Source organism: Vanacampus margaritifer, chromosome 14 (assembly GCF_051991255.1).
Source record: "Vanacampus margaritifer isolate UIUO_Vmar chromosome 14, RoL_Vmar_1.0, whole genome shotgun sequence".
In the NCBI taxonomy this organism is placed as follows: Eukaryota; Metazoa; Chordata; class Actinopteri; order Syngnathiformes; family Syngnathidae; genus Vanacampus; species Vanacampus margaritifer.
Genome location: NC_135445.1, coordinates 10,982,683 through 10,998,317, shown reverse-complemented (window position 1 = coordinate 10,998,317; position 15,635 = coordinate 10,982,683). Strand labels below are relative to the sequence as shown.

The following is a 15,635-nucleotide window of genomic DNA, read 5'->3' as shown; positions in this document are numbered from 1 at the left end:
ATATCTTCTTGTATTCAGTTGTTATGGATACAAAGAGCAAGTACACAGTGACTGCTTGCCAAAAAGAATTTTATGATCCCTTTGCGCGGCATCAACTTTTTGTCTATTCTCGGTTGGCATCAATTCTTTGAGGTAGTCATGCCTGTTGTGAGTCAGACAATAGCTGGGAGATCACACAGCACAATGGCCTCATCTCCCAGGCTAGGAATGAGCACTATGCCCATTTCTCCCAAGCTTGACTTGGAATTCTGACAGGGAGATTAGAGAAGTTTCCAGGCTATTCATACTCCTCAATTCTCTTTGGAGTACTTGGCTTGGTGGTCCAATCCTCTCCTGTTTAGCCGGACCGGTCTATTTCTGATGCGTCTGTGATGCTGTTTTGGCGCGTGTCTCCGAATGGCTTTTACCTGTTTATCCCAGCAGCACACAGGCTTAGAAGATGTTTTCCTTGGAGCTTACCAGGTGATTTTCTCAGCTGGAATGCCAGTATGTTTAATTCAGACACTTAATCCCCGAGAAAGTGGACCAAACATGTCTTCGGAGGCCCCTTTTCCACCCGAAAAAAATGCAGACTCTAAACTTTTGCATCTGCTCTCGACTGCTTTTTAATCCACTGCACAAAATACACTTCGCACGAACCCACAACTGGTAAGAAAAATAAGTCCTGATGAGCAAACAAGAATCCAACCAAATGATTGATGCTTGAAAAAAATAGACCGAGAACGTGGACATAACATTTTGCCTTGACCAACTTTGGGCTTTGAGCCATAACACAAAAACTTTAACTTTAGCAAACTAAAATGACCTCTTCCTCATTTTGTTTCCATTGTGTCCGGAAAAAAAGCATCAACATCTTGTCGGAATATTTGTAGCTTCTGATACTTAAGGATTCGAACTGCATTCCAGTGCTGCAGATCTCCCATTGAAGGTTGCTGAAACTCTTTTTTTAAGCATCACTCTCTTTATTTGATAACAATGAAATATGCAGGTGGCCATATTACAAAACTTTGCCGGCCCATCATTTGTCAGCGCCCTGGGCACCCTTTATGTTTAAACGAATATTGGTCAAGTTCAACCTGCTCTCATTTGGTCATTTTTCATCCGATTAAAAAAATGAGAACATGCTCGTGTTCCCCAAACCCTTGCCGTTCTAACGAGCCATTTCTTGAATCTGTATCTTGAACCGTTAGGTCGTGAGAGGCTTTTGTTCAAGGTGTGCGTCTCTCATACAATATCAATGGAATGTGGGTGCGTGGCGTCTCCAAGTCAAATGTGTGTGCGTGAAAGTGCATTTTTCTTAAAGGGACAGTGAGATACTTTTAGTTGATGTTGATTATAGTTAACTTCCACATTTCTTGGCCGATTCCAGTCGTTTAAATTTTAAACTGTTCAGCTCATTTCCATTTTTTTAAATACATTTTCAGGGACAGTGAGATACTTTTAGTTGATGTTGATTATGGTTAACTTCCACATTTCTTGACGGATTCCAGTCGTTTAAATTTTAAACTGTTCAGCTCATTTACAAGAGTCAGCAGTCCCATTCAAAATTTCCGCAGGAATTTTTCTAGTTGCTGTTGTTAATTTGGCCCACTTTTTTGACTTGTATCTCCTTCCACATAATTAATCCAATTCACTTTATTCCAATTTCAACGCATTCCAAAAAATCATGCCAAGGAGGTTAGTATATATATTTTTTTAATTCCCAATATTCACAGTTTTTACTCAATTCTTCATTTCTCACCCAAATATTTCCCATGCATTTCCAATGAGGCCAAATTTCCCATTGCAGCTGTTGCTCATTCATTCCCAATGGCACGTTCAATATTACACATTTACATCGTTCCCATTTGGAATGAAAATTATTCAGCTCATTTACCTTTGGGAATGATTCTCAGCATGCCAAAACCAAAAATTCAACATTTTTAAACCCCCCAAAAAGAACATATTCACCATTATTCACTTCTTCCTCAACATCACCTGACCGATTCAAACCATTTCATTTATTATTTTATTCAAAAAAATCACAAATTATTGAAAAGCCACAAGTTAAAAAATATCTACAAATTCCACATACATTGACCCGGTATATCATTCCTTTTAATTCAATATCATTCCACATCACTCCAAATAATTCCACATGCTTTAATGTTTTTCAGCCTGAAACGCAGTTTCTCCAGAATAGCAAATGTCTAGTTTATATGTACAATAGTTCCCACAACCCAAACACATCCAAAAGTTCCGCATTAGTTGTAAAACTTCTTCTATCCTATTTGTTGACCTGAACTCAATGATGCCAGGGAGGAATCGAACAGCCCCAGGCATCCTCATTTAATTAACGTTCACTGTTCAAATCATCCACATTCTGATATTTCTGCAAGGCTATCAAATTGTAATTCGCCACAATTCATCCCTGGAATATGCTTGTCGCTAAAAAGAAAGAAGTCAGAGCCCCGTGCTGCCTGTTGACCGTAAATGTCGCATTTGCAGGTCCGCCACAAATCACCGCATCAGGTTGGGCATACATGATGAGACCGAGGCTGTTGCCGGGCAACTGTTTTAGCGGGAGCACACACAGGCCATTCTAGGACAGATCTTGGGTTTCTTCCTGCAGGGTCGGCGACTGTGTTCATCTGTCGATGTGGCCACATAACTGGATGAGCTCTGCTTGTGTGACAGAAATGCTATTTAGTGGACTAGTTGCTTCCAGTGCTTCAGTAAGTGGCGTCTCATGTAGCCAATACACCGGGATGATGTATTTGCAGGCATAAAAATGATAACATAAATGAGCAGAATAATGCCAAACCACGAAGGAAAGTTTCATTCGCGGTTGGAGATCTCTGGAAAAAGAGGTGTTTGTCATTTTTAATCTGCAGAATATTTATTGTACTGTAATTGAAATGGTGTTTTGTGGACTGGAGAACTAGGAGCGGCCACTGTAATAGATGCCACGCAATAGTGATTTGGCTGCAGACGTGTCCTCAACTTGAATAATTAAACGTTGCACCCCAAAAAGATGCCTCCTTTCCTTGAAAGCAAAAAAATGATTTGCTATGACTGTACATGTATACATGCTGAACAGAAGGGGCATCTCTAAAGCTGAGGTTTATGGTGGGGTTAATCGATTAACCAGACACATAAGTAGATACTTTTTCACATCGTTATTTATGAAAAATATAAGCTCGTAACCCACTGAGGGGGCAAATGTTTGAGTGTTTGCAAAGGTGGCGAATGTTGATTTCTGGTCAGGATTCATTCAAGGTCACAAGATTCGGTAATCGGTAAACTTTCATTAAACGTTCGCTAAATTTTTTAACGTTTTTTTTTTCTTGTCGCAAGGAATCACTCACAAACATTCCACCCCCCTGTGGGATACCAGCCAGTGGGCTTTTGCATGATTATTTGTAATGTATTATTTCATATTCATTATACATACAGTACATTGGAATACACGTTTTAAAAAGTTAATTGGTCATTTTATAATGCATAATGATTTTTGATTTATTACAAAAATAAAATGCATATTTTAAAGACCATGTAAAGTGAATTCAGAGATTTGTTCCTAAATAAATTATACATTTTTAAAGATAATTGCTGAAGAAGTACATAGACTGAGAACAATGTGGTACTGAATTGCAGCGATGTGTTATTTGGGCTACTCTAAAATGTACACAACCTACGTTGTTTTAGACTTTACAGCGCCCGTGCCTCACCCATAGCACCTTCTTTTTCGTTAATTTCCCGCAGTAATTACGCAATTTTTAAGTTATATAAAGTTGTGTTGTTGTTACCTCCAGCAACGGACGTCCATCGAGCAGGTTGGCTCGCCATCAGGCGCATCGCATTTCTGTGTTTAAGTTTGAATTAGCTCCGCTCTGCCGTCCGTCGGCAATCAATGTCCGTGCGGAAACACACAATATTGGTTCCGGATCTTCCGGGTCGTACAAATATGTTTTTTTTTCACATATATTGCACAAAGTATTTTGATGTAAATATCGACTTTATCGGGAGAAATCTGACTTAAGTCGAAATTAGGAACGTGACTCCCTGTATACCAAAAATCTATATGAAGCACCTTTTAGGACGTTTGGAAGCCTTAGAAGCATTTTGAGAGTGTAATGTTTATTTATCTTTTAAATTTGTTAGTTTCTCCAAATTTCTATCCTTCTCTGGCGAAACCTTTTGTTTGTCTCCCCCTGGCTGTTGCATCAATATGCTATAATTTTTTGTGTTCCTAAATAAAGCATTAAATTATTATTATTATTTTTAAACTCAGACGAAATCCGATCCTGCGAAAAATGGTAGATTGGACCAATCATATTCTTCAACGTCATGCGGCCAATTTCCAGCCAATCCTATAGCGTGATGTGATCAACAGGCACAGCCAGCCCCCCTCCCCCCCAAGCTGATCTGATCACCCAAGCAGATCTGGTACCTACATTGGAAGCCTTGTTAGCGTTTGAGCTAGCGAGTGGCTAGTGCCTCTCATCTGGTCGTGGAAACCACCGCAACGACTTTGTAGAATTTATCCCAGCCACCAAAGGCTTTAAGTGGATAAACTTTATTTTCGCAGCTGAAACATGTAGGGTTGTGTGGGCATAAGTAAGATGCTAGACATAGTTGTGTTTGATTGACAGTTAACAGTTGAGCAGGTGTGTTTTCAGAGAATTCTGCGGACACTCTCACAGGGTTTGAGAGCAGAAACGATAGCTTAACTTTTCACGATTTCAAAGCCTAATTTTATATACTTGGCATCATTTTTAATCATTCAGATTTGGCAGGCTTGTGAGCAACACATTTTTTTTCCCAGTTTGTCAAACGTACGAGACATTTTTGTTTCTACTTTACAGGGAGTTGTAGTAAAACCATTTGTAGAAATATACTCAAAATAAAGTATTATTTAGTGCTACTAAGAAGACCTCACCCCAATAAAGGGCTTTCCCTGATGACATCGGATTGTTTCTGTAATTGAGTAAAAAAAAAAAAAAAACTGCATCTGTATTAAATTTACGAAAAGCAAATATAATGAAATGACAACCCACAATTTTTTTCAGAATTATTTGGAATAAAGGTTAATGCCAACATAGGAACCGTGCATTTAATATTATTTTTTAAAAGCACCAGCAAGTCACTAAGCAGATTATTATGGTGTACTACACAATCATTATAAATTTGAAGCTTAATTGAAACAGGATGCTACCAGCCATAGAAGTTAAACTAAAAGGAGAAGAAGAAAAAAAAAACAATGTTCCAGCAGAATGCCCTGATTCCCAGACTTTTAACAGTTGCCGAGAAGAGCTATTTTAGTCGCTCTCCCTGGTGGCTTGATATATTATCCGTACTCTGATCCCTTTGTCCATCAGAGAGACAGAACATTTTTGGCCTAATGCAACTGGACCCTGGCTAATGACAGCAAATAGCACCGCCGGCCAGATGACAACAGCTGAGAACAATACTTAATGTTGACATCACTTGCTATAGGGATCTATTTAGGGTTCCTTCCTTTTATAGTGCACCGGAGAAAATTGTGCTGTGGCTCCCCTGGACAAGACTGATATAAAAGAGGACCAAGGCTGTGTGGGCCTCTGTGCTCTGTAGACCCTCGTCAATCTTTTCAGACGTTCTTGTTTCACAGTTCACCTCTCAGTCCCCGTAAAATATGGCACCCAAGAAGATAGAGCCGAAAAAACCTGAGCTGAAAAAGCCAGAGCCCAAGACCTCTCTGGCATCCAAGATGGCTCCGACTCCCGATCTGCTGCCAGAGCAACCCAAGGAACCCGACTTCGATCCCAAGAGCATCACCCTTGAGTTCACCGCCGATCAAATCGAGGACTTCAAGGAGGCATTCACCTTGTTCGACCGAACAGCGAAGGGTGAGATGAAGATCACGTACGCCCAGTGCGGGGACGTGATGCGAGCGCTCGGCCAGAACCCGACCAACGCCGATGTGCTCAAGGTGCTCGGGAAGCCTCGGCCGGAGGAGATGAGCTGCAAGATGGTGGACTTTGAAACCTTCCTGCCTATGCTGCAGCACATTTCCCGTGCCAAAGACAAAGGCAACTTCGAAGACTTCGTGGAGGGCCTCCGAGTGTTCGACAAGGAGGGCAATGGCACCATCATGGGCGCCGAGCTGCGCCACGTCCTGGCGACGCTCGGGGAGAGGATGACTGAAGACGAAGTGGACAGACTCATGGCTGGACAGGAGGACGCCAACGGGTGCATCAGCTACGCCTCCTTCGTGAAGCATATTCTCTCCGGATGAACGCTAAATCAGAGAGACTTCTACCAATTCCCGTCACCGTGGACCGGTATTTTAACATTTGCGCTCACCAGCCACGAGACCTGCACTGGCTTCCTTTTGGGAAATGTGTAAAGAAATGCCAATGAGATACACTGGACACCCGTTTAATAAAGGGAATTTTATCGCAAACCTCCTCCCCTGAATGTCATTTAAGAACAAACATTTAAATTCAAATGATTTATGCTAATCAAATTGGTTAACGTAATTTGGAGCAAGTATTGTCGTGAGTGAAAAATGAAAAAAAAGTAATAGGCTTTGGCTCCCAGATTTGATTGTATTCCAATTTACACAAAGAGCCCTCTTGTCATTGTGCTGGAGGGGCAGCTGCTGTGGATCATGACACATAGGCACACAAACACAGACACACACATTGCACACACTCAAAGCTGACGAATACGAGACAGGTGCTGCAATGAAGGGCCTTCTCGTTGATGTTGTTAATGGTTTGGTGGCTTGTTAACAGTAAACCTTGACAACATAGTCACATTGCCCCAGTGAGGGGTAGATGACAAGTAGTTAGCTCCTTCCTTTAACACCATACCAGAATAAAAAAAATTACAATTTACAGTATATGCATTTCATTCCTAAATAAATGTAACTCTGGCTACGTACCCAATGATCAAAACTTTTCATTTGAATATATAGATGGAAATGGTTAACTACAACTTAAATTGAATGTCAATACTCGGATGTGTGATTGAATTGGATGTTTAGTAAGTATTAATCGTTACGTTCCAGTAAAAAAAAAAAAATTGAAATTGAGGTCAGCATACGCTCTAAAAATGAATCAATTGCTGGTCCATCAACTTTCGTCAGTCTGTCATTTTTTTCAACCTGAACCAAAATGTAATCATCATTCGTAATAATGATGGGCATGACCGTTCTTTTAAGTGAACTAAATCTTTAGAATCAGTTCATTAAAAAGAATCGTTCATCAAATTGTTTGTCTACGGGGACAACAACACTAATTCTTAACCACGCTTCCGTCACCACTATTTCAGGACTGACAGACAGAGGTGAGCATTCCGTCAGTCTGTCATTCGTCAACAAAACGGGCGTTCGTCGGTACTTGACCTCGTTAGTGACGGTTACACTAACAGATGAAAACCCACTTCTTCAGTGCTTAGTCCATCTTTTTTTTCTTCTTTTCAATTCACATTTTATATCATGCTAATACAAAACAAAAATTCTTAGGAAAAATTAATTTTCTAATAATTCTAGGCTAGCATGATTTGCTCGCAAGATGCTTTAGTGTCATGTTTTATAACATTGAGCCAAGTGTCCCGAGTCCCGGCGGATTTTGCTAATCCCACCCCACTTGGTTGTTGAATAAGACCCCCCCCCCCCTTCATAGCCAAAGATTAGCGATTAAATTTGGTGAAAATTTATTGCATACCGGTCTTTCATTTTCAAATTGGAGCATCTCGCTTTTTAATTTTGAAATTCTGATCAACCTATTTAGAACAATGTAATGCAAAAGAATATAATACATTTGCATGACTGCGTTAACCTCCGTTAAAAATTCCTGATTTGTAAAATCTCGCTTTTTAGCATTCAAATACCAGGTTATGAGATACCACTTTTGTAGAGGGACATGAAGAGCTTCTATCCTGGTTGGAATTATATTATGACAATACATCCTCATGAGTGTAATACGAAATAAATATACGTATGAAAAATAACAACAGTGTGAAAGCTCCACTCTCGAAGCCTCTATACACACAACCAAAACCAAGTTTGATCAACTGATGGGAGTTACGTCAAGAGTACATTTCGTACATATTCTTGCTCACATCTCACCTTCGAAACAAACAAACCAGGTGCCACCATTTATATGTTACCAACATTACTGTTACATAACCACTGAGACTGTTAACTAACCAATACATGGGAAAAGAACCTCTAAACAAACTCCCATTAGAACATTACTTGTATACGGTTATTTATATATCATCGGGGCCTGCTAGAATTGACATTACAGACGCTCCCCAACTTACGAACGAGTTACGTTCCGAGCGATCGTTCGTAAGGTGAATTTGTTCGTAAGCTGCTTCAGTGCTATATTTTGTATTATAATTTATGTTTAAAGAGAATATGTACAGTACTGTACTACGTATGTTAGAGAGAGAGAGAGAGAGCGAGAGACACACACAGTATGTACATGTACGTAATAAGATAAATAAAATGAAGTTTAACTTACTTTTGGAAGATGTACTCGATGCTTAACTCTTTGACTGCCAGACGTTTTCAGAAAAGGGATGCCGTGGGTGCCAGCCGATTTAAGCATTTTTGACTGATCTTTCAAGGTCCACAGAAAATTATGTGTTTGGACTATGGAAACACACATACTACCAAAAGATTGGACTCTCATCTTTCATCAGAAAAAAAAAGTTGGTTTCTACCTTATTCCGTTTTTCAGTAATCAACAATAGAAAATGGTTAGTTTCACCTCTTTTGAAAAAAACGTCTTTTAACGTCTTTGGCACTCCTCCATAGGATTTTACAAAACGTTATTTAACGTTTTTGGCAGTCAAAGAGTTAAGGATTTGATGGAGGAGGAGGAAGAGGAGGATTTTATATCATGAGAGGTTCTTCGTCGTCGCTGGAATGGGCTTCAAAAGTTACTTCCTCCTCCGTAACTTCAATGTAGGAAGAAGTTGAGGGTCACGGAGAAGAAGATGAGGGTTGATGAGTATCTTCCTTGGAGGATTTACTAGAAACTGGCCGAAAGAAGCGATCTAACTACGATTGCACAGTTTTCTTCTTTTTTCATCATAAATGATGCGGTAGCACTGTATGGCATCATTCAATTGATTTGCAACCTTTGTGCAACGTTCAATATTTGAGTCTTGCTGCTCGAAGAGTGCGATGGCTTTATCTATGAGCGACAGGCGTTTCTTCTTCTTCCTCCTCCTCGACACGTTGCTGAGCCTCCAATGCTGGGTGAGCTCTCACAGCGCCAAGCGTCGGTATTAGCGGCGGAAAGAAGCACTACAGTACTCGGAAAAAGGTGCGCAATAAAAAATCTAACTTACAGCATCTCTTTCTGAACATTTTTTGACATGCGCGCAGACATGTTCGTATGTACCGTTGTTCGTAACTCGAATCTTCGCAAGTAGGGGAGCGTCTGTACTTGTATACGGTTATTTATATATCAACGGGGGCTGTTAGAATTGACATTACTTGTATACGGTTATTTATATATCAACGGGACCTGTTAGAATTGACATTACTTGTATACGGTTATTTATATCAATAGTGCGGCCTGTCTGCCTTTTCAACCTGTAAATCCTTTTGGTGACGACTGAAATATCTCAGCAAAGACGAGATGGATGGCCTACACCGATGAGTCCAGATACCCGTGGTGCCCCGAGGAATGCAATAAATGCACACTGTGCCTAAGCGCGGGCCCCACAGAGCTGCTGGCGGGCTTGTTGGATGCTTAGTTGGGCTTGTTTATGGCCACGTTGGGCGCTGCACTCATCGCAAGAGCAACCAGGGGACGTAAATGGAAACACACGGTAAGTCAAATATAGGCTTGGTTAGGTTTCGAGTTGGTTAAAGTTGTGGTCGGTTTAAGTTTTGGGTTAGGTTTTAGAGGCAAACTTTATATAAGTCATATTCTAAATTATTATTCCTCAGTCATTCCATTATCAAAGACCTACACATCATTGGTTGATGAGAAAAAAACATGATTCAGGAATGATTTTTTAATAATACAGCTAATAAACTTTAAAATGTGCAAGTGCATTGTCATCCTAATCCCAACACTCTTTTTTTTTCCCCCCCAGCAGACTCTTAAGAGATTGTTGGTATAGAAGAAGGGGGAAACCCATTTATACCCCGATTGTCTTATTACGGAGTTAGATCGAACAACGTTACGAATGGAAGGGAAATGGACCTTTATCACATCCGCTGTTGTTAGTCTGCACAGCTCAATGCTAGTGGCATTTCTCAAAGACAGATAAGAATGCTAAATGTGGTGTTTTTTTTCTCATCACTATCTACAATGATTTAAGTAGAGTTGCGTTAATTTTTTTTAAGTTTGATTGAGGCAAAAGCGATTACAATTCATAATAAAGTGTGCAGTTCTAATCTAATCGGTGACCCAAATGATTAGAAGAGCCTGTACCTCTGTCCCCACCTATCCATTCGCTTTTTCTCCATTTTAAAAATATTGCGACTGAGGACATCATAACTAGTAAATATTGTAAATACTGTACGCTTGCAGTGAAACAACAACTGTATGCTAGCAGTTAGGCTAATGGCTGTGCAACCCCATCATTGGTTCTTGCGGTGTAAAAGCCCCTATGGAGGACAATGATGGTTCCTGTTCCTGTATTTGTTTCTTTGCATGCTGTTCACAGGAATCATATACTTCTCATTGGTCCTTCATCGCTTTATGTTTGGCGGCTAACGGTTAACAATGACCAGTCTAATGTTCCCTGTAGTTTTCAGTTTATTCCCTGAGTTCCTTTGTTACTGTGAACCTTGCTTTTTTTTTTTTTTGGACCATCAATTTATTATTGTGCCGTGACAGTTCCATTCGCACCCCATTTATCCATGCACAAATGTTTGACAAATCAACCTTACATTTATCCTAAAACATAAAAGAACTTCAAATTCCAACTGAAAATCCAAACGAGGTTACTTATTTCCTAATGCAGGGCGGTAAATTTCGCTTGCTGCCGGTGAAAAATGACGGCCTGGAAACGAATGACGCTGGCTAATCTTAACCTTGGCACACCTAAAACGGCTGGCTTTGTCTCATCATTAAGCTTGTCATTTATCTCCGCCATCGCTCGCCTGATGACTTGCGACTGCTGAGCTAAACAAGGTTAAATGGTGCATCCTTTACCTCAACTGTGAAAATAATTGTAAAAACATTTAGTTTTTGGTGAAGCTTCATGAAGTGACAGCTCTTGAAAGTTTTTGTTTCATCTTCCCCCCCCTCGAGATATTTCTGGCACACACAAAAAAAAAGCCTTGAAAATTAAAGTTTAAGGCATAAGACAAATGAGTAATTTTGCTGCCAAAAATTAGAGCCAACAAACACTGCTGCTGCTGCTGCTGCTGCTGCAATAACCGCTCAGCTCCAAAACAATGTACGTTGCCCTTGGCGTAGCAATCTCACAAATTACCTCTTCAAATGAGAAAATGCTGCCACTCGATGTTTATGTGTGAGAATGTGGCCACTGTTGTGTTTGAGGTCGCTAAAAGCACACAGAGAACATATTGAACGCCGGACATAATGCTCGGTAAAACAATACACAGCACAGCGGCTATGAAAATTACAGTGGCTGCATCACCTTCCTGACAAGCACTATAAATATTTAACATTAACTCTGTGCGATGGAACTAAAATTAGTTTGGATCCTCTAAGAGTTTCCTTTTTGAAAGTGCTGATTAATCTCAAGGATCTAAATTATACACTTGATTATGGCAATTCCTCCAAAAGTTTTAAAACTTATGACAGCTTTGTAAATGAAGAACAACTTATGATTATTTAAGCTGCTGTTCTTTCTTTAGACAAGATGGAAAAATAGTGTGATTATAAAAAAGTGGTCTTAAATCTTAAAGTAGAGGGTAGGAATGATTGTTCTTGACTAATTGTTCTGTAGGGCACTCCCGATAGTTACAAATTACTAAACCATTGTAAATGAGTAAGCTATCATAGTGAAAATATTTTATGTAATATATTTCTTATTTTTAGCAAATGAATAACGAGAAACTGACTGAAGTGGGTTTTCGTATGTCAGTGTATTCGTCACTAACCGGTCAAGTACGGACGGTCCTCTCGATCATTGACGGACGCCTGTTTTGTTGACGACTGACGGAATGCCCACCTCAGTGTGTCGGTCCTAAAATAATGATGACGGAAGTGTGGTTAAAATAAAATGGACTTATAATTAGACTTTGGTTTGATCTGAAAAAATGACGGAAGGACGAATGACGGAGGAGCATAATTTTGTAAATTGCTAAATTTTGACTTTTAGTAATGGTATTGTTTATACATTTTATTTCAATATGGTCTGAACAAAAATCTTAAGGGGCAACAAATATTTTTCAATGAGTCAAAGGTCAATATACTGTATTGAGGCCAGTCAGGCCTTATGCAATCAAAGTGTCAAATTAAAAACAAAATGTCCTTTTCAATAAAAACATTAACGATAATCGGAACTTTAAAAAAAAAAGAAGTAATTTCCACTTTTACATTAGATGAAATACCAAATACAGATTGGTAGGTGAACCCAAATGTAGAATAATGATAAATAATAACATCAATCAAATTCCAAAAGATTCCACAGATTACATTACACTTTCTGTTTGAGGCTCTTTTTCTGAAAGACAAAGTGAGTCATTTCTGGTAGCGGATTGCTGAATTCTGAATGCTGAAATTACATTGTCATTTTCATTTCATATTAGCATTCTTTCACGCATATATAAGATGATTTGACATATTGTAGCTCATAGCATATAGCCGTGGCATAGAATGTTTCCACGTTCACAAATTCATATTCACTCCATTGTTTTTATTTAGATTTAGAGCATGATACAACATGGGATGGTAACCTACTGAAAATGTGCTTTATAATACTGCTGTGTCAAGTTGCTAATAGGGTAAGCTAAAGCAGATGTGTTAATTTTTGCCATTTCCTGTCCACGGCTACGTGGGCACAGAAGCTAAATAAAAAAATACGTTGTTTCTTACTGAAAATACCAAAACTATGACCCAGAAAGAACATAAAAGTGTTTGGTTTGGAAAAAAAAAAATCCCCGAAGGAGAATTAATAATCAACACATGCTAAGTTATTTTCCCAAGATGGCACCCCAGCTTCTTCATGCCGCAAAGTCACGCTGTTGATTGATGACATCGTCAGACAAGACATCTGGCTGATGCTTGGCTAAAAATAATTTACATCTAAAGGCATCCAATGCACCATTTCGCCAGCTTCCTCCGACTTTATCCACAAATTTAGCATCCTATTTACCGCTGATGCTTCAGAGCTCGTAACAATTAGCTGGATTAGTCCAACATCTGGTATTCCTCTGAGGCGGCTTCGTGCGACATCAAGGAGTTAAGCACATCAATTTAATATTTTATAATGATCTGTTGCAAATTTTCCATGTCCTCTGATGCAGTGTATAAACGGTGTGCCAGCAGGACATGAAAGATGGCACAGGAACTTGAGCACAAAAAAGTAAACTTGCTATATGTGGATTTACAGAATTTATGGGAGCATGCATCAAAATAAGCACAGAAATAGCAATATTGTCACATCTGGTATGGCGTTATTAGCCAGAGTTTGCAAAAAAAACTAAAACACGAAACTTATTTCAACTTGGCTAGCATCACGTCATACATTGACCAAAAGTGGGGACTCCACTGTGTGGACGGAAAATCATCTTTTGTTGTAAATATGTGTTACCTGTACCTTCTACATAAGACAGTTAACACATTTAGTGAATCCACTGTCTTGTGAATTGAGCTCTGGCTCGAATAGCCAAACTCGGCAAGGAATTAACGCCGACGCAACAAGGTTTGTAATTGCCTACGGATGCCACAAGATGGCGGCAAAGCACTTTTTTCTATTAGCCAAAGCTATGACCTGACTAAATGAAGCTCTTCCCCTTAGTTCAGCGAAACTACATCAGTTAGCATGATCATAATGTTACATAACGTTGTGCTGATGCTACTAGCTAATGTCATTAAGTCATATCATTGTTAAGAACCGTTACACTAAAATGTGTGTATTGCTGTTTTTTGTGAGATGTTTCTGGCTTTTGGCAGACTTGATTTTAGACTCCAGTCCAAGCATACACAATTGAGATTGCCAGTGTAAAATTATGTTTCTTTTTCTTTTTTCTTTTTAAAGTGCTTCTCATTGTTAAAAGAATCCTGATTTGCAGCAAAGTTTATTGCTTTTTTTAGGGGGGTCTATGTGAAGCCCTACTAACGAACAAGCAGAGATGTAACACATAAAACGTGACCTTGGCAGCAGCAATAAAACAAGGTTTGGGGCTCTTTAATTAGGCTTTTGTACCAAACAAAGCACTTTATAGAGGCCTACAGACCAATCCTTGATACAATACACAGCTTCAGCCCCCACTGCTACTTTCATTACTGCCCGTTCAACACACACGCCGTGTCCGAGGATCAATACTCTTTCACCTTGTAGGTGCAGAAACTAGATTAAATGCCCCTCCAAGGGTCATAATGAGAAGTGCCTGAGCTCACTTTTCGCAAACCTTTGAATCCGATATTTGACCTGATCTGCTCTCTGCTGCTCGAGTGTACACGTTGTCAGTGGTATTTACATAAAAGCCGTTTGTCATTGTCTGCTTAGGTTGAATGCATTTTAGTAGTATATTAAAAAAAATATATAATAATCAGCGACTCGGTTGCCTCCATCTAACCCTGTCCTTTGCATCCTCTGCTCTCACATCAACTACCTTCATGTCCTCTTTAACTACATCCATAAAACTCCTCTTTGGTCTTCCTCTAGACCTTTTGCCTGGCATTTGGAAACTCAGCATCCTTCTGCCAATATACTCACTATCTCTCCTCTGGACATGTCCAAACCATCTCAGTCTGGCCTCTCTGACTTTATCTCCAAAGCCTCTAACGTGCTGTCCCTCTGATGTACTCATTCCTGATTCTATCCATCCTGGTCACTCCCAAAGAGAACCTCAGCATCGTCATCTCTGCACACACTTCATCACTTCTTTTTCACACTCTTCATTGCTCTGGACTGTTGACCCTAAATACATAAACTAGTCTGTCCTTCCTTCCTTTCCTCAGTCTCTCCTTTGGTCTCTTGAGGTCTCCCTGATTTGTTGGATTTTAGATGTTTCTGGGGTTGGTGAAGGACTCTGGTTGGTGGCCTGGTGGGTGGTGTCTAGTCGGTGCTGGATTTTACAATCCTTTCTTTTCTTTGGTCCTTCCTCGGGTCTCCTGACGGCCTCACGACTCTGGCTGGAAGTGTTCGGTTTAGGTTTGGGATTTTTTTAATAGGTTTTAGGTGAACTAATGAATACACACACACACGCACGTACACAAACCCACAGACAAAAAAAAAAAAAAAGAGCAATGATGATGACATGTCAAATCGGTATGAACAATACTGAGCTCTCCAGAAAAAAGAAAAAGAAAAAAATATATATACATAAACTCCTCCACCTTCTTGGTCTCTTCTCCCTGTAACCTCACTCTTCCACTTTGGTCCCTCCCATTCACACACAGATACTCCGTCTTGCTACGACTAACCTTCATTCCCCTCCTTTCCAGGGCAAACCTCCATGCCTCGAGCTTCTCCTCCACCTGTTTCCTGCTCTC

At 39.8% G+C, this 15,635-nt stretch overlaps 1 protein-coding gene across 7 annotated transcripts in view; it reads left to right on the top strand.

The window, feature by feature from the left end:
* LOC144063992 (myosin light chain 3) overlaps positions 1-6,427 on the top strand; it is a 29,863-nt gene extending 23,436 nt beyond the window's left edge. For 5 of the 7 annotated variants that reach the window (XM_077586103.1, XM_077586105.1, XM_077586104.1 and 2 more), the window contains one exon: positions 2,488-6,427. In XM_077586103.1, coding sequence (XP_077442229.1) covers positions 5,657-6,259 — 603 coding nt within the window. In that variant the 5' untranslated portion in view covers positions 2,488-5,656 and the 3' untranslated portion in view covers positions 6,260-6,427. The remainder of the gene's footprint in view (positions 1-2,487) is intronic. The other 2 variants (XM_077586109.1, XM_077586108.1) reach the window with 2 other exon arrangements.
* The last annotated feature ends 9,208 nt before the right edge of the window (positions 6,428-15,635 follow it).